At 46.0% G+C, this 22,721-nt stretch overlaps 1 protein-coding gene across 2 annotated transcripts in view; it reads right to left on the reverse strand.

Annotated features, from left to right (window-relative positions):
• Positions 1 to 696: 696 nt before the first annotated feature.
• PRAG1 (PEAK1 related, kinase-activating pseudokinase 1) overlaps positions 697 to 22,721 on the reverse strand; it is a 66,163-nt gene continuing 44,138 nt past the window's right edge. For both annotated transcript variants that reach the window (XM_033176763.1, XM_033176764.1), the window contains exons 5-6: positions 10,559 to 11,310; positions 697 to 2,242 (exon numbers count right to left, since the gene is read on the reverse strand). In XM_033176763.1, the coding sequence (XP_033032654.1) occupies positions 1,118 to 2,242; positions 10,559 to 11,310 (1,877 nt within the window). In that variant the 3' untranslated portion in view covers positions 697 to 1,117. The remainder of the gene's footprint in view (positions 2,243 to 10,558; positions 11,311 to 22,721) is intronic.

The raw sequence follows: 22,721 nt of genomic DNA on the forward strand, positions 1-22,721 counted from the left end.
GGAGACTTGAAGGAGGCCCGAACAGCAGAGGGAGTACTGGCCTGGGAGTTGAAACACCTGAATTCTATTCTTACCCTGCCAGTATCTAGTACAGTAGGAACAGTGGGCTGTTTGCCACCTGGCATCCCATGCATTCTCTACCTCCTCCCTGCCCCTGGAGGCTGATCCTTCAGACTGCATCACCCAAGGTCCCTTGCTGTCTGGCATCCTATTAGGTTGGAGATGACAGATGGGAAACAGAGACTCTCATCTCTGGCTGTAGAGATCTCAGTGCAAATACCTCCTGTATGTTCCCCTGTCCCGCTGTTCTGGCCCTTGCTTTTGTCCTTGTCACTCTTTGTTCTCATAACCCTGATCACACCTAGCTAAGTAGTCCCTTTAAGGTCTTTTCATCTGAGCCATCTGGGGTGGACTCTGTTTTCAGGCACGTCTCTGAATGATACAAATGGCAACCAGCTTTAGCAAACTGGAAATGGGTTTGAATTCCAAACCACTGGGATCACAGCGGCTGTGTCTGGATTCTTTCCAGGAGGCTTCCAGGTGGGAAGAGAAACAGGGAAGATTAATTGGTACCCACTTGCCTGGTCCTTTGTAGACTGCTGCTCTATCTCCTGAAAAGCGTAAGACCAAAGACAGGTCCGTTTTACTCACCAAGCATATTAATGCACTCAGGCACTTAAGGATAAAGGGCTTTGCTCATGACTCAACCAAAAAAATTTTTAATGAAGTTTTCTTCTTTTTTTTTTTTTTTCTTTAAATAACAATTTGACAAAAGGGTGAAGAAATCCTAAACAAGGTATCAAGGCCAGTGTCCAGGCTGCATTCTGTTCACAGAACTGTCCTCAGGACGTTGCATGGAGCTAGAAATGTACATAATTACAGAAGAAAACAGGGAGGACTTGGTGCAGAGAGTAGACCAGTGTGGACGGGCGACAGCATCCTTAGTCTTTCATATTTATATATGGTATATGTATTTTCTATATATATATTTATATATTTTACATCCAGGTATACCAGTCATCTGTACCATTTCCTAGGGAGACATGGGCGCTTCCAAGGCAAGACAGGAAAGGGTTAGGCAGGGAAGGGGCAGCGACAGTGCAGGCTGGGGCTTGGCTCACAAAAGCTGCAGGAGCTTTAGCGACTGTAAAAGGGCCTTGGGCTCCGCGGACGCCAGGTACTGGCAGCAAAGCCAGTCCTCCAGCTCCACGCCCCGCCTGCGATCCACCGCCTTCTCCGCAAACTTCATCATCATCAGGGCCCGCTTCATGTCGATCCAGTTGTGCAGCGTGCCGCACAGCGCCTCCTCCGAGGTGCCGGGCTGCTGCACCAGCTCGCGCCGGGGCCCCCACAGCAGGCACTGCAACACACGCTTGGCCTCGCCGATGCGGATACGCTTGATGGGGTCGGCCTCCAGCAGCAGATGTGCCAGCTGCTGCAGGCCGGGTGAGTAGAGGGACAGCGCAGGCAGCGGCGGCAGGTCCTCCTGCCGGTAGTCCCGCTCCCGCAGCTGGGCGCGCACCTCGAACGGGTTGGGCTGGTGCAGCAGCTCGTAGATGAGGATGCCTGTCTGGAACTCATCGAACTTGCGGTACTGGGAGGCAGACACGATCTCGGGGGCCAGCCGGGCCTGGCTCTTCTTCTGCTGCAGGTTTGGAGTGCCGCCCGACTTCTGCTTGGCCTTCAAAAAGTTGCTGATGATGAGTCTGGGCAGCTGCTTCTCCCGGGGCCCTTCTGGGGAGGCGGGGCCGGCTGCGGGGCTGAGAGTGCCACCAGCAGGCAGGGCGGCAGAGGAGCAGGGAGGCGCGGCGGTGGCGGGGGTGGGCCCGGGGGCGGCCTGGGGGATGCAGTGCACCAGCAGCAGGTTCTCCAGGCACAGGTCCCGGTGGATGATGCCGTGCTCCTTCAGGTGCTCCAGCCCGTTGCAGAGTTGCAGAAGCAGGAAGCACACGCGCCGCTCGTAGGCCTCCGGTTCCGCCTGGTGGCTGGCCGTCGCATCCCGCACGAAGTCGGAGGCGGTCTGATGCGGCACCTCTCGGGTGATGACGACCACGCAGTCCTGCTCCTGGGCAGGGGGGTGTGCCGGCAGGGCAGGCACGGGGTCCTTGGGCGCGTCGGGGGAGGTGAGCATGCTGGAGGGCACCGAGGCGACGAAGTGGCCGCAGTCCTGCTGGATGTTAAAGTGCACGGGCACGGACGGGCTGCAGTAGGAGACTGTTTTGGGCTCAGGGGTTTTGCAGATCTGTGGGGAGAAGGAGAAGTGAAATCAAGAGTGGGGCCCATGGTTCTGCCCAACAAAGAGTGTGGAAACATTTGAGTATCTACGTGCAATAAACCTATCCACATAGGCTTGAGGGTAAGAGCAATCCGTACACATGCTAGAAGAAAACATGGGACAGAAACTTTGGGGCCTTGGGTTGGGCAAATATTTCTTAAATACTGCACCAATAGCATCGTTCACAAAAGAAAAAAAATCACAAACTTAACCTCAAAGTTCTAAACTTTTGTGCTTCAAAAGGCACCATTAAGAAAGTGGAAAGACAAGTAACAGATTGGGAGAAAATATCTGCCAAAATGTATCTGATAAAGGACTTGTTTCCGGAATTTATATATATAAAAACCACTCTTTTACAACTCAATAATACAAACAAAAAAGGATACAGAATCATGGCATAGAGAAAAAAGAAAAAAAAAAACAACAACAAAAAACACGGGCAAGAGATATGAATAGGAAATTCACCAAAAAAAATTGTAAATGGCCACAAGCATGTGAAAAGATGTTGGACATCATTAGTCATCAGGGAACTGCAAATCAAAACCACAATGAGATATCAGTCCATGCCCACTAGAATGAGTTCTAATAAAAGACAGTTCCAAGCGTCTATGAGGATGAGCAGAAATGGGAATCCTCACACATTGCTGGTGGGAATGCAAAATGGGGCAGACCCTTTGGAGCAATTTGTCAATTTCTTAAGAAGTTAAACATAAAATGACCCTACGGCCCAGTGAGTGAGGTCCCTGCTGAGCAACACCCAGCGTGGTAGGGAGGTGCTGGTAGGAAGACATCCCTCTGCGCACAGTGTGGACAAATTGTCATGAAGCTGAATAGCGTTTATAAGAAAGCAGCCTCACTTCCCACACACTTTTCCTCCAAGGTGAGTCACAGCAGCTGAAAGAAACCAGAAAGTTCTCCAGGGAAGAGGGGACCAGAAGGAACCCTCAGAGGAACCCCAGGGCACCCTCTGAGATGAAGGTAGGAAAAACAAGATGGAAGATCTCAAGCTCCTCTGTGGGAAGGGTAGCTGGGGATCCACACAACTGTGTCTTTCTCGCCTCCTCCATCTCTTCTTACACAAATGACAGTGCCAGCCACCTGGGGACCTCTAGCAATCCTAGTTCACATCTGGCTGCCACTCAACTAGAGTCTTGAACCAGCCATAATGGCCCTCTGTCAGGCCTCAATCTCCCTGTCATTACCCTGAAAGGGACTGAAGTCTCCTCTCTCAAATAAATATTATTATGCAACTCACCCAGGCTTTGTAGAAAGACAAAGATCAGATGTGAGAAGAAAGGCATCTCACATCTACCCATAAAATATTATCCTGCAAACACTCCCAAAATAACCCTGCCTTCAGGCTGCAGTGTTGGAATGATGATGAAGCAGTGTTTTTGAAGTGCCTCAATGCTTACAGGCGATACTTTTAGAAGTTCTATTGCAAGCACCTTTTCACGGAGATTTATTTATATTGCAGCTGTACAAACCTTCTCAGCATGAAACCTGGCATACAAGAGCTCAGCCTCCAAGAGACGTTTTTAAAGCTAATTGTGGGGAATGGTGGGTAACACATTAATTTAGTAATCTATTATAAAAGCAGAACGGTAATAAAAGGGAAAGACATTTACCCCAGACATTGCTTCCTATTACACTAACAAAAACGATTTTGAAATACATGTCTAAAAGGCATTGTTCAGGCTCTTTCTTATTCTGGCCTACTCAACAGTACTCGGTTTTTATTTATTTTTCACTTTTTGAGACAGGCGGGAGTTCAGTGGGGCAATCACAGCTCACTGAAGTTTTGACCTCCCAGTTTTAAGCAATTCTCCTGCCTCAGCCTCCTGAGTAGCTGGGATTAGAGGTGTGCACCACCATGTCCAACTAATTTTTGGAAATTTTTGTACAGACAAGGTTATCCCATGTTGCCCAGGCTTGTCTTGAACTCCTGGGCTCAAGTGATCTTCCCGCCTCAGCCTCCCAAAGTGCTGGGATTACAAGCATGAGCCACGGTGCCTGGCCTGCACTTGGTTTTTAAATGCAGGCTTCTGGAGCACTATTAAACTAAAGGAAATTTGCGGCAATGGAGGGGGTCCTCAAAGAAAGCATCTTGCATGTACGCAGCTGTGTTGTCAATGGAGATGTGGGAAGGACATCACTGTTATTGTCTCACCCCTAACACATATAGATCGGGCTCTTGCATATGCAAGGACTGTGCCAACGGTGAGGGCTCCATGCAGCATCCCATTCAATCTCATTAAATCCAAGGAGGAAGATGCTATTACAGAGGAGGACACTGGGGCTTCCAGTGGTTACATTATTTGCTCCGGACTATACAACGGAGAAGTGTTCCAGAGGTCAAAAGCACGGACTCTGGAGTGAAAAAAGGCCTGGGTTTAAGTATTAGCTCTGTAACCGTTGGCAAGTTACAGGGGATGTTCATTATTTGCAGGAGTTGTGTTCTATGAAGAAGCCATAAACACTGAATTAGTGAATAGAGAACCATTGCTTAGGGGAAATACAAGGTAAGTTTCCTGGGAACTTCTGGCCACAATATTTTCATTAACCCACCAGTGTTCAACCTTGTTTCACGTGTGCTTCTGTTTAGAGATACCTTGTTTAATATACATTACATGTTTAAAATACATTAACATGTTACATGTACATTAACATACATTAACATGTTAATATTCATTAACATGAATTCACAGGCAACAGCACTAGAGCTCATCCCTGAACAAAGCTTATCTAACACACATGTTTTTATCCGTGAGGCACATCCCAGCCTTGTGGTGGCTGGGAACACTAGACAGCACTTCAGCCCTATGCTGGGACCATTTTATTTTATTTTATTATATATATATATTTTGAGATGGAGTCTGTCTGTCATCCAGGCTGGAGTGCAGTGGCGCGATCTCGGCTCACTGCAACCTCTGCCTCCCAGGTTCAAGCGATTCTCCTGCCTCAGCCTCCTGAGTAGCTGGGAGTACAGGTGCCTGCCACCACACTCGACTAACTTTTTTGTATTTTTAGTTGAGACAGGGTTTCACCATGTTGGCCAGGCTGGTCTCGAACTCCTGACCTCAGATGATCCAGCTTCGGCCATTTTAAACAGCAAAATCAACAACATGTAAACCCAAAAATAAAATTCTCAGGCCTTCCAACAATCTGAAATGGACCCTTCCTCTCAGCCAAAGGCATTCCAAAGTTAATCTAAAAAAATGAGTTCAGGCCGTGATGGGAAGGGGGAGCTGGACATGCCTCATGCTACCCTCCTCCCTGTTGGAATTACCGATAAAGCAGACTTCTCAAGTCTGATAAAATTTGTTCTCACTGAAGCCTGCTACCTGGAGGCTTCATCTGTATGATAAAGGCTTGATCTCCATAACTCCTTCTCATAACCCAGACATTCCTTTCTAAGGATAATAACTCAACCAAGTGCCAATCAGAAAATCTTTGAATCCACCTATGACTTGGAATCTTCCCCTGGCCCCCTCAACTTCAATGTACATCATACATGTATTGATTGATACCTCTTTCTCCCTAAAATGTACAAAACCAAGTTGTGGCCCGACCACTTTGGGCACATGGTCTCAGGATCTCCTGAGGGCTGTGTCATGGGCCACAGGTGACTTATATGTGGCTCAGAATAAATCTCTTCAAATGTTTTACGGAGTTGGACTCTTTTCATTGACAAACAAAAAGCACATAAATGTGAAAAACAAGACACTAAGTAGACTGCAGAAAAACACCCTTGCTTCCAGGATGAGGGCTGAAACAAGATGGGAGACTGTCGCCTCATTCCCCTTCAGCTGGAAACATGCACGTTGGGTGATACAGTTTGGCCGTGTCCCCACACGAATCTCATCTTGTAGTTCTCATAATCCCCACGTGTGGTGGGAGGAACCTGGTGCTGTTCTCATGATAGTGAGTGAGTTCTCATAAGATCTGATGGCTTTATAAGGTGCTTTCTCTGCTACCCACCCCCCACTTTTTTTTTTTTGAGACGGAGTCTTGCTCTGTTGCCCAGGCTGGAGTGCAGTGGCACATCTTGGCTCACTGTAACCTCCTCCTCCTAGTTTCATGTGATTCTCCTGCCTCAGCTTCCCGAGTAGCTGGGATTACAGGTGCCTGCCACCACACCTGGCTAATTTTTGTATGTTATTTTTTAGTAGACATAGGGTTTCACCATGTTGGTCAGGCTGGTCTTGAACTCCTGACCTCATGATCCACTTGCCTCAGCCTCCCAAAGTGCTGGGATTACAGGTATGAGCCACCGCACCTGGCTGCTTTTCCCCCTTTTGCTTGGCTTCTCCTTGCTGCCGCCATATGAAGAAGGACGTGCTTGCTTCCCCTTCCACCATGATTGTAAGTTTCCTGAGGCTTCCCCAGCCATGCTGAACTGTGAGTCAATTAAACCTCTTTCCTTTGTAAATTACCCAGTCTCAAGTATGTCTTTATTAGCAGCGTGAGAACAAACTAAAACATCAGGTCACTCACATTTTTCCTTGCCTTACACATATCCATAAATCACTGGAAAGTGCTTCGAGTATTGATTTTGGAATTACAAATAAATTTGAGCGGGTAGATGATTTTGCAAATACAGAATCCATAAATAATGACGATGGACGGTATTTATCTCAAAGCATGTTTTCTCCTCTGAATGACAGAGGCAGGGATAGTACTTCCTCGTAGGGCCATTGTGAGGATCAGATGAAATGATGCAGGCATGGCTCTCAGCGCCAGGCCCAGCCCAGGGCCAGCACAATGGGAAGGGTTGCTATGGTGACTGCTCTTGCCATCTCGGCTGTAGCCCTCTGGTGGTGCGGAGGCATCCAGAGCTGGCTTGCAGGTATTGTGCAAACCCGAAGAGCACAGCTGCCCAGGGGCCTGGGAAGAGTTTCCAAGGCCCCTTTTTCACAGGGGTATGAAAGGCCCGGGCCCAGCAAACACTTGAGGCCTGGAGCTCCAGTCAGGCTGCTGACATTTTGCACAGAGATGTAAATGAAGGAGCAGAGTAAATGGCAACTGGGTTGGATGCATTTCAAAATCAGTGCAGTGGGCCTTTGGCAAGACCCGCAGCTTCCTCAAAGCCCAGCACCCGAGAGGGCTGCTTAGGGCGCATGCTAACCAGCCCCGTGAGTGAGCTCCGGGCCCTCGCTGGAGATCATTCTACAGTACTGGATGGGGGAAGAGGCGGTGGGGCAGGGAGTGGTTTCTTCTCCATCTCCATCTCCCTACTCCCCGCCCCCACCCTCATTTCATTTTCAGGGGGCCCTGCACTCGGATTTTTAGCTCTAGAACTTTACATAGACCCTTGGTTCAGCTCAAGTTTCAAACGTTTTGCTGAGCCAGGACTCATTTAAACTTTGGAGTCAGGGCCTCATTCACAGGCGAAAGTCTGGGCTAAATCATGTCTGTGAAATAAAAAAGGCCCAGCAGCTTAAAATGGGTCCCTAATCACCAAACTAGAATGACTGTCTATGGCTGAGAAATGAAACTGCTTCGAAAACGCACACACAGCTAATGGTTTTTTTTTTTTTTTTTCCTGTCACCTATTCATGCGGTGGAGCTACAAGAACCAGTTTTATCTCCTCACTGCTGCGGGGCGCTGAGCCCAAGGTAGTAGGTTCCAGCATCATCAAGGAGCAGGTGTGAGCCTGCTATTGTTAACTGGAACTCCGCAACGGCAAATGAGGCTCCGTCTGCCCTCAGTGCCGGCTCCCTGCTTAACATGCGCAGATGAAATGCGCTCAGTCTCAGACAGGCAGCTCGCTGGCTGGGAAGGGAGACCCACTCCCCCTCTTGCGGATCCCCAGATGACTGTATTTCGTCTAGACTGGAGAGCTAATGAAGTGGAACAGCTGCCCGTGCGAAATGATGCTCCAGGCCCCCACGGCCCACCCCCCAGTGATCGGGCCAGGCACATTTGCAAATTGATATTGTTCCTGGTAACCTCGTTCCAAGAATTACCATCCTCTGCATATTGGATGCTAGTCTCCAAATTTCCTTTCTTACATGGCACAGAGATGGTCCTTGCGCTACCAGTCTCCAGCAAATTCAAATAGGAAACCCCTGCGGCTCTTGTTTAGTGGCCTAAGGCTTATCTTTTGGTTTCTGTGTGGCTTCTATTGCTCATGAAATAAGGAGCAACACTTGTTTTTAACATTCTTAAGGAAAATTAAATTTCTTTTGTGTTGTTTATTAGAGAATGCGGCTAATTCTGCATGAATATATGGGGCCTTAGAATCCAAGCTGCACAGCACAATTACTTATGGATGTGAAAAACAAACCTGTGCGGGCATGGTGGCTCATGCCTGTAATCCCAGCACTTTGGGAGGCTGAGGCAGGTGGATCACAAGGTCAGGAATTCAAGACCAATCTGGCCAATACTGTTGAAACCCCCATCTCTACTGAAAATGCAAAAATTAGCCAGGCGTGGTGGGGGGCGCCTGTAGTCCCAGTTACTCAGGAGTCTGAGGCAGGAAAATCGCTTGAACTCGGGTGGTGGAGGTTGCAGTGAGCCAAGATCACACACGCACTCCAGCCTGGGCACAGAGCGAGACTCTCTCTCTAAATAAATAAATAAATAATAAAAAAATAACAAAACCGTTTGTCCCAAGGGACCCTTCTTACAGAAGGATCACCTCATTTTCTATCCCATGAGCAAGAGCGATTCAATCTCTTCCACCAGGCTTTTTCCTCTTCCAAATAGAAAGGCCAGCTGTCTCTTGATACTGAATAATATTATTCAGTACATATTATTTATAATAATACTATTACTACTACTATTGATAATATTCAGTATATATAAAAATAATTATAAATATATATAATGAACATTAGTATTATTACTATTAATTGTAATTACTATATATTATTTATATATACTGAATAATATTATTAATAGTAGCAATATTATTACCTAAATATTATTTAATGCTATCTTTGCACTTTTCTAACTGGAAGAAAAAGGATGTCTTAGGACAGGGGATGAGAGAAGACAGCTCAGGGTCTCCCTTCTGACTCCCAGTAAAAGCCTACATTTATAGAAGGGCCAGGGGCTCAATAGGTAATCAAGGGACAGCAAAAGATGAGAAATAGGGCCACAGGAAGGACTGGAGTTCATGGTAGAGACCCCAGTGGCCCAAATGGGTGCAGATGGCTCAACTGGCTCACACAGAGCTGCACTCTGACAGGGCAACGCCGTGTGGGTAGCAAGAGGCCTGAACCAGCATCAAAGGTTAAAGAGCTGTGCTGCCCTCAGCTAGTCACTTAATGTCTCTGAGCTTCATTTATCTTAACTGGTAGGGATATAACTTGGGCTTTGGAGACAGACACACCAGAGCTCAAATCCTTTTATTCACCAACTAGCTATGGACAAATTATTTAACCACTTTCAGCCTCAGATCCCCCATCTGTAAAACCTACCTCACCTGTAGGATTACTGCTAGGATTAGAGGTAAGAGTCTAGTTGTAGAGTGAAGGCTCACACAAATGATATTATTACTATTATTGTTCAAGGTGATTCCTAGGTCAAATGCTCCTTCTGGATCTAACATTAGAAGAATGACCTCATTATCCATCTCCCTCACTACATCATAGCTCTAGAAGGAAGCTTATATTCACCCCTACATACTCAGACTGTGGCAAAGTACCTGGCATATAGTAGACACTCAATAAAAACCTGGTCAATACATGAATAAACTCTCTGTTGCACTAAAAGGCAACTGTTTTCTTAACTCAGCTAAAGCACAGAATGTGTCTTATATTCATACTACAAATCTCATTGCACCATGTCCTGGGGCAGAGAGTGAGTGAAGTTGTTGAGCACTAAGTGTTAAAAGAATGCTTAGGGGTCAGGGATGGTGGCTCACACCTGGAATCCCAGCACTTTGGGAGGCCGAGGTGGGTGGATCTTCTGAGGTCAGGAGTTCGAGACCAGTCTGGCCAATATGACGAAACCCCTTTTCTACTAAATATACAAAAATTAGCTGGGCATGGTGGTGCACACAGATAATCCCAGCTACTCAGGAGGCTGAGGCAGGAGAATCGCTTTAATGTGGGAGGTGGAGGCTGCAGTGAGCCAAGATTGTGCCACTGCACTCCAGCCTGGGCCACAAAGTGAGACTCCATCTTAAAAAAAAAAAAAAGAAAAAAGAATGCTTAGGAATCAACTCCCCTCCTAATGCCCAGACAGGAGAAATGACTTGCTCAGGCCACAATTCTACCTGAGCCAGCACCAGCCAGTGGCACAGCAGAATGGAAAGAGGGAGTGGTACCTACTTTCACAGCATAGGTGCTGCCGGGGTCCTCAGAGCAGGTGGCACAGTAATAAATGGCATCCCCCGAGTCACAGCAGGGTTTGTTACAAGTCAGCTTGAAGAGTGACCAGTTATTCTCATTGAAGTGGAGCTCCTTTTTCTGGCCACCCATGAAGAGGTCCTCACATTTGGCTACAAGGCGGGCCAGGGACTGGGTGTAGAGTCCCCCCAGCTTGGCGTAGGTGCCCTCCTTGCTGCTGATGTTGCTTAGGAGACCGTGCAGCTGAAACTGGGTGCTCCCGGTGGAGGCTTGACTGGACACACTCAGCTGGGAGGACAAGGCGGATGGGGTCCCTTTGCACTGGAGGCCAGGGCTCCCACAGCCACCTCTGTTGCCCGCCAGCCCTGCTACTGGAACCCAGTGGCCACTGCCTTTGAAAGCTTTCTCCAGAGGATCAGAAGAGGAGAAGACAGCATGGTGGCGGTTCCCGGGGCTCAACGAGTAGCTGAAGTGAGACTCGTCGTGGACGTTGGTTTCTGAGTGGCTTAGATTCAGTTTGGGGCTTGCTGTTTGGGGCTTAGGGGAGCCTTGGGTCCAGAAGAAGCCATCCGGCGAAGAGGCTGCCCGGCTCACTATCTTTTTCTGGGGGAGTGGAGGGGGTTGCAGGGGTCCACTAGGGGACACATCCTCAGTGGAGCCTGAAGGAAATGGAACAGGAGCAAAGAGCTTCTTCCCACTGTTGGTGGGCGAGTGAGCCAGCTCAGACGAGGGACCTGAAGAGGAGAGACAGAAACCATCAGGCCAAGCAATGCCACTCAATTCCAGGATCCTGCAGACTTTTTTTCCTTTATTTATTTATTTGGTCAAAGCAATTAATTTTATTTTACTTCTTTTCTATTTCTCGAATAGACAATATATGCACAGTGGAAAAAGTGAAAATGCAAAAAAGGTATAGATTGACAAGTCTTCCTCCTAGCATGTCCCTCAGCACCCAGCCTCTCTTATCAGAGGAACCCACTGCCAGTAGTGTTTCATGCATCCCTCCAACAATCCAAACAAATGTGCACACGCGCGCAGGTACACACACACACACAATTACATAGAAAAGAGCAAACAGCGGCTACTGTTTGGAATAATGCTTTTCTTTCACATCTTGGAGAGACTTTTTAATCAAATATGCAGATCTATTTAATTATTTTAAATAGTCTTACCATAATATATCATCATATGCAAGTATCATAATTTATTTAACCATCCCTTTTTGATGGACACTTAAATTGTTTCCAATATTTTGCAAACAATGTTGCAACAGCAATAACAAACTTGAACATGTGTGGTTGCAGTGGAATTTTTTAAAAGTCAGGTTTATAGAGGGTGTGTAATTGGCCAATGGTAAAATTCTCCCTTTTGGCTGGGCATGGCGGCTCATGCTTGCAATCCCAGGAGGCCGAGGTGGGCAGATCACCTGAGATCAGGAGTTCGAGACCAGCCTGGTCAACATGGCAAAACCCCCATCTCTATTAAAAATACAAAAACTAGCCGGGCGTCGTGGCAGATGCCTGTAATCCCAGCTACTTATGAGGCTGAGGCAGGAGAATCACTTGAACCTGGGAGGAGGAAGATGCAGTGAGCTGAGATTGCATCACTGTAATCTAGCCTGGGAAACAAGAGGGAGACTCCATCTCAAAAAAAAAAAAAAAATTCTCCCTTTTTAGTATGCAGTCCCTGGAGATTTCACGCATACCCTGCTGGCTTAGTGGGTAAGGCAGGCCCACAGAGATTTTAGAAAGCAGGAAGGTCATGATTTTAGAAAAAGAAAATGGATCTTAAAGAAAAGTGAGTCTTTTCAAGGCCCCACAGTTTCCGAAGTGGTGCATGTGGATAAAGAGTCTGCCTGGGCAAAGGCTCACTCAGGGTCACAGGTGTCTGCAGGGCATGGGGACAATCAGAAAACCTTTCTAGGTAGCGCACAGAATGGTGAGATGAAGGTCCAGTCTCTACAAAGGTGAGGGCTGACCTCACTCTTGGCATCAAGGTATAAAATAGTGGCTTCACAATGAAAGAAGAGTTTAAGTTAAAAAATATATATATATGAGATATACACTATTAGAGCAAAGGGCAAACTGAAATAATACTCATTTCCTATATTCTCAGGACAGCTCTAAGGTGTTATCTGCTATTTTAATAGCAGCTTTTAGGGGGATAAAAGAAATAATAAATCATATTCATAGTCTGTAAAATGCATCCTATTATCTTGAGGGTTAAAATATGAAAGAAATATGACTTGCAGACTGGGTGTGGTGGCTCACACCTCTAATCCCAGCACTTTGGGAGGCTGAGGTGGATGGATCACTTGAGGTCAGGAGAGTGAGACCAGCCTGGCCAACATGGTGAAATCCCATATCTACTAAAAATACAAAAATTAGCTGGGCATGGTGATGCGTGCCTGTCATCCCAGCTACTAAGAAGTCTGAGGCAGGAGAATCGCTTGAGCCTGGGAGACGGAGGTTGCAGTGAGCCAAGATTGCGCCACTACACTTCAGCCTGGGTGACAGAGTGAAACTTCATCTAAAAACAATAATGATAATAATGGGTTGCAGCCCTAAGAAAATGCGTACTTAGGATGTGTGCCCCCATTGAGTTCTCCGTGCCACACTCCGTGCCACATCACCCTAATGGCAGAGCATGGAGTGTCTCTATGCCTTTCCACACCTTGGCAATGGGACCAGAAAACAAACAAACAAAAAGGCAGAACAAATGCATAGGAGCAGACAAGGGGTAGAAGGCCCCAAAGGAAGCAAATTATGAGTCTTGTGGCACCTCACTCAGGTGCACAGGACATTTCCAGGGCTTCTCCTGAACAGTTAATAATCTTCTAGCTCACACTGAGCCCTTCTCTGCTGTCTCCAACCCAAGAGGGAGCAGAATAGACCCCTGAGGCTCAAACACCAGTTGCAAGCCGTTCAGATCAAGACTGGGTCTCCCTATTTCTGCTGCTCCACAGGGAGGAGGGCCTCTCTAGGAAGCAAGATGGATGGCCATGGGCTGACATTCATGCCCCAGCCTCAGTGACCGAGGCTGCATTAGTGAGCAACAGCAGGGCAAAACCTTGAATGCAACGCTCACAGGAGGAAAAACTCAGCACATGCAACCTGTTGAACACAGGAGCTGAGAACCAATGGGTTCATGCAAAGAAAAGCGCTGGGTAGCTGAACAAGACTGTGGGGTCTCTGCACCAATATCCTCCTGGGCTCTGTCATCTATCATAAACTCAAGAGGAAATGAGCACGGTGGCTCATGCCTGTAATCTCAGCACTTTGGGAGGCCAAGGCGGGAGGACCACTTGAGCTCAGGAGTTCGAGACCAGCCTGGGCAACATGGCGAACCCCCAACTCTACAAAAGATACAAAAATTAGCTGGGCGTGGTGGTGCACGCCTACAATCCCAGCTACTCAGGAGGCTGAGGGGAGAGGATCGCTTGAACCCAGGAGGCAGAAATTGCAGGGAGCCGAGATGGTGCCGCCACACTCCCACCTAGGCTACAGAGTGAGACTGTCGCAAGTGAAAAAGAAATTCAAGGGGGGAGCACCGTGTTTCTTAAGCTCCCCTTGCCCACTTTCCCATCTGCAGTAAGCAATCTTTGTTTCCCTGTGGTTCATCAAGATCATAGGGAGTTGTCCTTCCCATTTGCTAATGACAGGCGGGGCCCCTGGCAGCAAGGCTGAGTGAATGATTTACACCCCTTCCAGGAGGGCTAAAGTTAATAATAAATCAAGCAGTGATGGTGCAGACTGGACCAGTCACTTTTATATGCCCACGAATTTTCCCCTCAGTAGTCAGAATGGAGGGTGCACAAGAAACAGCAAGCCAGAGGAAGGAAGATCCAGATGGCAGTGATTTCAGCAGGTGCTAAAACCCTGCAGTCCACAGGTCTCCCCATCCCACACTCCCCAGGAAAGCAACGGGGACAGACGGAGGCTAGGGCAGATGATTCACTTCCTCTCCCTCCTCCCTCTAGCAGAAGAGGCTGAGAGGAGGAGGAGGATCACTTGCCGTCTCCTGGATAAAAAAAGGGAGGGCAAGACCACCTACTTATGGGGCTACTGTAAGCCTCAGCCACCAAACTCCCAGCCTGATGAGCAGGAGAAAAGGGAGCCATGAGCACACATCCACTTCCTGACCTTTCTGCATTCTGGGCAGCAGAAACCGTCACCAGCAAGGTGTTTGATTCTCAATTTATCATCAATACGACAGAAGCTGAGGCTGGGGGATGGGAGTGGGATGTGATCAGAACCCTGGTCAATGCGTTCATCAGTACCCTCAGAGACAAGGACAACCTGCCTACGTTCAGGACTCCTTCTCATCCCAAGTCCAGTCGGTCAGGGAGGTTCATAACAGATCGGTTTCCTGGCTAGTCTCTTCTTTAAACCTTAGGCTTATTTCCCCATGTCTATTGGTTTTGTCTTCCTTGTCTTTACTACAAGGGTCTCCTGATGCCACCAGTATGCCCCTTTTTGCTTCTGCTCCAATTTGAGGATGAGCAGTGGAGTGAACACTTCACCAGCTGTCAGCCTGCCCTGCCTGAGTTTCCTCCTTTAGAAAATGGCCAATGACATCATTGTGAAGGCCCCTTGCAGCGCTAATAGTCTATAATTTCAGCTACTCTCTCCATTTTCAACCTCTCTAAACATGCATTTTATCTCAAAGCTGCCCCTGAAATCAAATAGCTCTAGGCAGATCGTTATCTTGCTTTAATTGTTCTTCCTTCTATCTCTAGTTTCCACAAATTGCCACTGGTACATTTTCCAATCTGTGAGGAGACCAGGGATCTTTTAGCAACATAATCGGTAACACTTCTAATTCCCTAGATGACCAAAGAGAATCAAGAGGTTCTGCTTGAGACTGTATGGTAGGTCTCAGCACAAAAAACACTTCGTGTGTTCAGGCAGCTGGAAGGAAGCGATTTTCTCCTTCCTTCTGTTTTCTCTTGCTTTCCTGTGGGAGCTGTTAGTCAGTGACTTTGATCAGATCTACACCCTATCACTACTTACCTATCATTTATTGGGTAAATCTGACAAGGGATACTATGTATTAGGAGGGAAGCTTGACTTCAAGGATTAGCACACACGCTGATTAATTTTTCTTTATTTCTTAGATGGCTATGAGTTTGGGGCACCACACTCAGTACTTGTTGCACTATGCACATACTTATCAGAGGCTAGCACTGCATACCCAAACATTCCCTACCCACGCCCTTGCCCAGCAGAAGTAAAGGCATGTAGCTACACAAACCTCATCAGATGAAATACAGCTCCCTGAAGTATGGACTTTACAGGGATAACTGGGCATTATCTACACATATTATAATTTTTTTTTTGACGAAGTGTTGCTCTTGTTGCCTAGGCTGGAGTGCAATGGTGGGATCTCAGCTCACTGCAAACTCCGCCTCCCGAGTTCAAGTGATTCTCCTGCATCAGCCTCCCAAGTAGCTGGGATTACAAGCACCCACCATCATGCCCAGCTAATTTTTTGTATTTTTAGTGGAAACAGGATTTCAACATGTTGGCCAGGCTGGTCTTGAACTCCTGACCTTCAGGTGATCCACCCACCTTGGCCCCCTGAAGTGCTGGGATTCCAGGCATGAGCCACTGTGCCCGGCCTATTATGATTTTTGTATTCAGAAAAGATGTGCCTGGTTCTATATCCCAGCATGAGCCACCGTGCCCGGCCTATTATGATTTTTGTATTCAGAAAAGACGTGCCTGGTTCTATGACAAGCATACTACATTCCAACCTAATGCATTCTTCCTCTGAGCTTATAGACCCTTAAAGCTCTCCAGGTGTGGAATTACAGCTGGTGAGAGGTCAGAATTCACTCTTGGAGCTCCCACCCCTGCCTCACCGCCTCCAGGCCACTCTAGGCCTCTGAGGATCCTATAGTTTCTCAGGTGTTAATATTCTTGGGGATACTTTGAAATAGATGCTAACATGCAGCCCTTGTAGATGAAACTGATTTCTCCACGACATGGCAAATGGTAGCTGTCTTCTATGGACTCTGAAGGCACTCCTAAAGACCTCCTCTGGCTAATTATCTTGACTCGTACCTGGGGAACCATCTCTCCATAAACACGGCCTTAGGCAACACAGCAGCTATGTTCTTACTGTTTGCAGCAGCTGCCACATTCTGGATTAGGAAAGCCAGAAAGAACAGGGAACAAATATACCCTGACACCTAAAGTAGTTCCAAATTCACAGGCAAACCACTGGTTCAGAAAAGTCTGCCTAAAAAAATCCATCCACAACTTTAGCCAGCAGCCCATAGTCTTGGATGTCCCATGGGACATGAGACTAATTCAAACACACCCTGGTGTTGGATTGCTGTTTCCAAATTCTGCCTTACAATTAAGGGTGTAAAATGGGTGAGAGGGGAGAACATTTTTCTAGGACCTTGGCCTATGTCTCAGTTGCCTCGTTTGTAGGTTGTTAATAATTTTGCATGCTAATTGGGCCAAAGGGCTCCAAACCCCAGGTCCTAAGTTTTCCTTCCAATTTCCAATTCTTCATATAAAGGAAGTTCCTGGCTATACAGTACAACACGCTCCATGCCTTTAGTGAATGTGCTTCAGGGAAGAGAAAGCGTTTCTAGTGGGAAGCTACATATCACGTATGCTGCACTGGATGGATCTTAAAAAGACCAAGGGAAGGTGCACTAGTTTGGTGTCATTATATTTAGAAAGCAGAGATGAGAAATCAGGATTTCAGTGGTTGGGAAGAACAGCTTAACCTCTCTGCAGAAATGCAGGCCAGAAGTTCAAACATGGTACTCTGAGGTTTTCCTTATTATAGAGTGCTCTCTTCTTGCTGGGTTTTAATAGGCACTTTCATTATTCTCTGCAGCCAAAATGAGAGCTGAGTTGACAGAGGAAGTGGTCAGTCCTGTTTTGGCTCTTTCTGTGCACAGCTCTGCTGTCTGATAGCAGCTGCGTCGGAACAAATGCAGAAGCAAAGAGCAGTGTCCCAGCTAAGTTTCCCCAAACCTTTAGCTTTTGTGTTTGACCATTCTCCAACTTTAAGTAAGGTAAAGCAAGTGGAATATAGATGGAGAAAACCTCACCCATACCCTGTGCCCTGTGGCCCTAGTGCAATTCCCTCATGTGAGAGGTGAGAAAACTAAAGCCATCTGCACGGGCACCTTGCCAATATCACCCAGGAAGTGGCTGTCATGCAGGTTTCTGCCAACCCCCATTAACTATTCCTGCATCAGAGAGTATGAAGGGTGGGGCAGAGGGATGCTTTGGCTTTACATGGACTTGTTCCTCTGAAGGCAAGTGTTGCAGCCTCTTGTTTGGTTCCACAATCAGAGCAGGCTCAACATTAAATATAGAAAAAAACAAAAACAAAAAGCAAAGCAGGCCGGGCTCGGTGACTCACGCCTGCAATCCCGGTATTTTGGGGAGCTGAGGGAGGCAGGTCACCTGAGGTCAGGAGTTTGAGAACAGCTTGGCCAACATGGTGAAACCCCGTCTCTACTAAAAATACAAAAATTAGCTGGGTATAGTGGTGTGTGCGCCTGTAATCCCAGCTACTCAGGAGGCTGAGGCAAAGAATCACTTGAGCCTGGAAGTGGAGGTTGCAGTGAGCTGAGATTGCGCCACTGCACTCCAGCCTTGGTGACTGAGTGAGACTCCATCTCACAAAAAAAAAAAAAAAAAAAAAAAAAAAAAAAGCATTTCTTTAAAAGAAACCTTTGCTTTTTTCAAGAAGCTAAACGTGTTCTGAAACTGGAAGCAGGTTATTAGCATTTTACAACTGGATGGAAAATGTGGCATTTGTGAGGAGTCTCTCCAGACCACTTAATCATCCCAGGAAACAATAATCAAGATGTGAATGTGACTTACATGCAAAAGAAGAGAACGCTCTGCCTCACTTTGGAAAACAGGCTCTAGGTACCTCGAATGCTGCCTACAGCTCACATGTGGTCCTGGAATTGTGATCTTTCAATCTCCTGTTATAACATCATCATTAAGGGTTTTCTTCTGAGTTAGTCAAATTAAAAGTTAATTCAAAGCACTTTCCATACTGGGCGCAGTGGCTCATGCCTGTAATCCCAGCACTTTGGGAGGCCGAGGTGAGCGGATCACTTGAGGTCAGGAGTTTGAGACCAACCTGGCCAACATGACAAAACTCCATCACTACTGGAAATACAAAAATTAGCCAGGCATGGTGGCATGCCTGCAGTCCTAGCTGCTGAGGCAGGAGAATTGTTTGAACCCTGGAGGTGGGGCTTGCAGTGAGCAGAGATTGTGCCACTCCAGCCTGGGCAACAGAGCAAGACTCTGTCAGGAAAAAAAAAAAAAAAAAAAAAGCACTTTTCAGATGCTGTGATGATGGAAAGTAAACTGACATTTTTAGAGGATACTTTGGTAATATCTATTTAAAATACACATACAGTTTGATATGTCAGTTCCATTTCTTCTAAGGATTTATTTTATAGATTTGCTTACCAAATTTTGCCAATGTATGGCACAGAGTCTTACTGTAAGTCTTGCAAAAATCAGCCTAGACATGCATCAGCAAGAGAGGGATTTATAGCCAATTCATACAATGAAAAAATAAGCAGCAATTTTGAAAAATGAGGCAGTCCTAGGGGTTCTGATTTGAAAGGCCTCAAGATATGTGAAGTGCAAACATGTGTAGAACTGAATTTTATATTTGACATATGGATACACATTTTGGGGATGATACAGAAAACAATCTTAAAAGTGATGGTCGGAGCTGGGATGGGGTGTCAGAAAACTGACTTTTCATTTTAACCTTTCTCCATTGTTTGAATTTTTATAAAAAATCTATTAACTTTATTGGAGCAATAATATATGACTTAAAATTCAGTTTAATGGGGAAGGTTTAAATTAGGTTGAAGCTTCACTTCAGTGATATTATGGCTTAGGCCACAGAAAATTTTTAAAAAGTAAATGTGTTTTTCCTTCGGGGCACTCCCATCCCTCCCCACCCTGTTCCGGGCTTGATTTTTCTCCCAGCACTCCCTGCCCCTCTGACCAGCAGCTACTTTACATCTTATCTTTCCTCTTGTCTGTCTCTCCTACCAGAATGTAAACCCCTTGAAGGGATGGAATTATTTTCCATCACTGAAACTTCAGCATCTAAAATTGTACCCAGCACAGAGTTTGCACTCAACAATATCTGCCAAATGAATGACTGATTTAATATACATTTTTAAGAAATTTGCCAGTAGTAGTCAGCTTATTGAGAAAAACAAGCTGACTACCGTCAATATATTTAATTAGTGTTCTGTATCTCTGGTTTGCCAGCTATGAAAATAAGAATGATGTCACTGCCCTGGTTCACGTATTCATGCAAGTGAGGATATCTGTATGAACTGTATTTTCAGACGTCTTATCTACTGCTGGTGCCAATGGTTTCAGTTCAACAGAGAACTCTCTAATCTCCTCTAATCTCCTGGCATTCAGAAATGTTTGCTGAACTGAATTTTAATGTTATCCTACATCAAAGAGGGAAATTATCTCAATGAGACATTAGGTTTGCATATTTACAAGTAACCACTTAAAGCAGAAGGGTCTCCTGATGACCATTTCTGATCATCATTTCCCTCACACATCCAACCATCCATTCCCTACAAAAACCCTCCCCTTGGCAGCCTTCATGGATCTGTCCTGACACATGCAGTCTGTCCCTCCTAAACCAAGCATAAACCAAACAACGGCTTCGACAAATTTTGCTTGCACTGAGTTGACTGGCTGTTCAATTGACTTGGACAAATGGGATGACAGATGCACTGGAGGAATACGAAATCTGATACAAGTATAAAGAGGTGAAATTAACATTGATACAAAAGTGGCATTTTGCCACTGTAACATTTAGAACAAACACCTGTTTTAAAAATGTAACAAAGTTAGAGATTTTGATTAGCTTTTCCTTACACAACTAAAACCATTCCCCCTCTCCCCCCCATAAAACTTGAATCACTAACTTTAGCCATTAACCCTGATGCAAGTATAAAGACGCAAAATTAACACTGATACAAAAGTGGCATTTTGCCACTGAAACATTTAGAATAAACACCTGTTTTAAAAATGTAACAAAGATAGAGATTTCGATTAGGTTTTCCTTATATAACTAAAACCTTCCTCGCCCTGCCACCACCCCCACCCTCCACTCCTTCGCCCCTCCCACCATAAAACCTGAATCACTAACTTTAGCCATTAACGCTATTACATTTCCAAGAAGTTTACACAAACTACTATCATGATATGCCCTGGAATGACTTTTTCCTCCACTCATTCAGGCCAGCCTATACTGTGGAGGGAAAAAGTCAATGAAACGCAAAGTTTTCACTAGTGGATTCTTACTGACAAAATAAATGTAGAGTCTAATGGTATCTTTTGGCTTAATGTATAATATTAGAAAGGCAGACACTACATTCAAGTTTCAAAGACCTTCAGTGTGAACTGCTTCTGCTTCTATTTGGATCTAATCTCTCAGCTTAGGTACTATATGCCAAATAGTAACTAAAGTTGCAATGGATAAATATTTCAGTTACAAGATAAAAGTGAGTTAAGGACTCATGGGACTGGAAGATAATTGTGCAATAACAGATCTAAGCTGACTTGGTAAGCGGTGAGAAGTGAATGAAGGATTTCTCATATTACATGACCAGTAGTTCTGTATATTCTCCAGATTAATGATTAATGTTTAAAAGACATCAAAAAGAAAAGAGAGAGAGAGAGAGAATGTCATGCCTTTGGTCTTTTGCCAGTTTCAAAACATGGTTCCGGGTACAGAGTCATGCCCAGGGGCAGAAGATAGAATGGTTGGCTCTCAGGGGCCAGAGTTCAGTGACAAGGTACATATCTTCTTGTTGACCTGGGAGTCCAAGTTTTGAAGTGCATTTCCACTGAACAACTTAGCTTGTGATAAAGGAATACCATGGCAATGCATTCATTTTCATTCATGTTATTCAGAAATGAACATGAGAAAATGTCTGAACAAGTTTCCCCATTGAACTCACAAACCTCCAGCACTGAACTCACAAACCTCCAGCAGCTCTCTGTCTCCCACCTGCACAGATTGCTGTGAGAGTCATGTACAATTCAGCCCCTGCTTCCCACCAAGCTCATGTCCCATTTCCCCTTGCCAGTGTCTATTGAAGCACGTCAGACTGGTCTCATCCTTGTCCCACGTGCGCTGCCATTCCTGCAGCTTTGTTTCTCTTTTATTGTTTTCTGAACCTGGAAAGTCCTCTCCTCGTCACCCCCTATCTCCCCAGTTCTGGCCACATTTCAGATATGATCTCTAAGTCCCATGTTCTCATAAAGTCTTCCCTAAACCCTCCATCAGCCTTCATTGATTTCTCTCTCTTCTGGAAGCGTTTATAAGAAGCACTCAAGTTCTGGGCTGCCCAATTTCCTACCGTATCCCATCCACCCATGTGCCATGTGTTTTAACCTTATCTTTCCTAGTTAGTTCTTAGGAATCCTGCGAGCAGACATCATGATTTACTGACTCTGAGAAACAAAGTGGTGAAGCCATGAAGTCCAGTTCGCCTGACACCCGCTGGCTGGTGGCTGATGGTTCATTGTAGGTCACTCCCCAGAAGTGATTACAATACCCCAAGAGAGTGGATCAGAGCTGACCAGCCCAGGGGCTCATGGTCGAGGTGCCCTGCCCTCTATGGAACAATCTGCCTGTTGAATTTGTTGTACAATGGGCTGGGGAAAGGAAGAAGATAAGAGCCTAGAAAAATCTACAGAAAAAGAAAATCTGTTGTTGCTACATTCCTCCCAAATCAAGACTAAGATATTTCCTGTTTTTAAGTAAGAACTGTCAGAGGTTTCTCATCAGAACACAGCACAGACTGACTTACAACACACACTTTTGTCTCAGGCAGTACCTATCGTTTAGGCGGAAAAATGTTGCTGACAGTGAATTTGCAATAGAACCCTCTCCTGTCTCATTGCCTACTGAGAAGAAATACTTCCATAGAAGTGAAAAAGGAAGTCATGTGAGCACAAGTCTACATCCAACATGCTAACACATGCCTAAGAGAAACACAGGAGAGGACACACACAAAGAATGCTGACAGGGTGAGAAGGTTTAAATATGATCCATCCAGGCCACAACTGTGGAAAAGCAAGAGTTCCTTTTT

This window comes from Trachypithecus francoisi, unplaced genomic scaffold (assembly GCF_009764315.1).
Source record: "Trachypithecus francoisi isolate TF-2019V2 unplaced genomic scaffold, Tfra_2.0 Contig01554, whole genome shotgun sequence".
Classification (NCBI taxonomy): Eukaryota; Metazoa; Chordata; class Mammalia; order Primates; family Cercopithecidae; genus Trachypithecus; species Trachypithecus francoisi.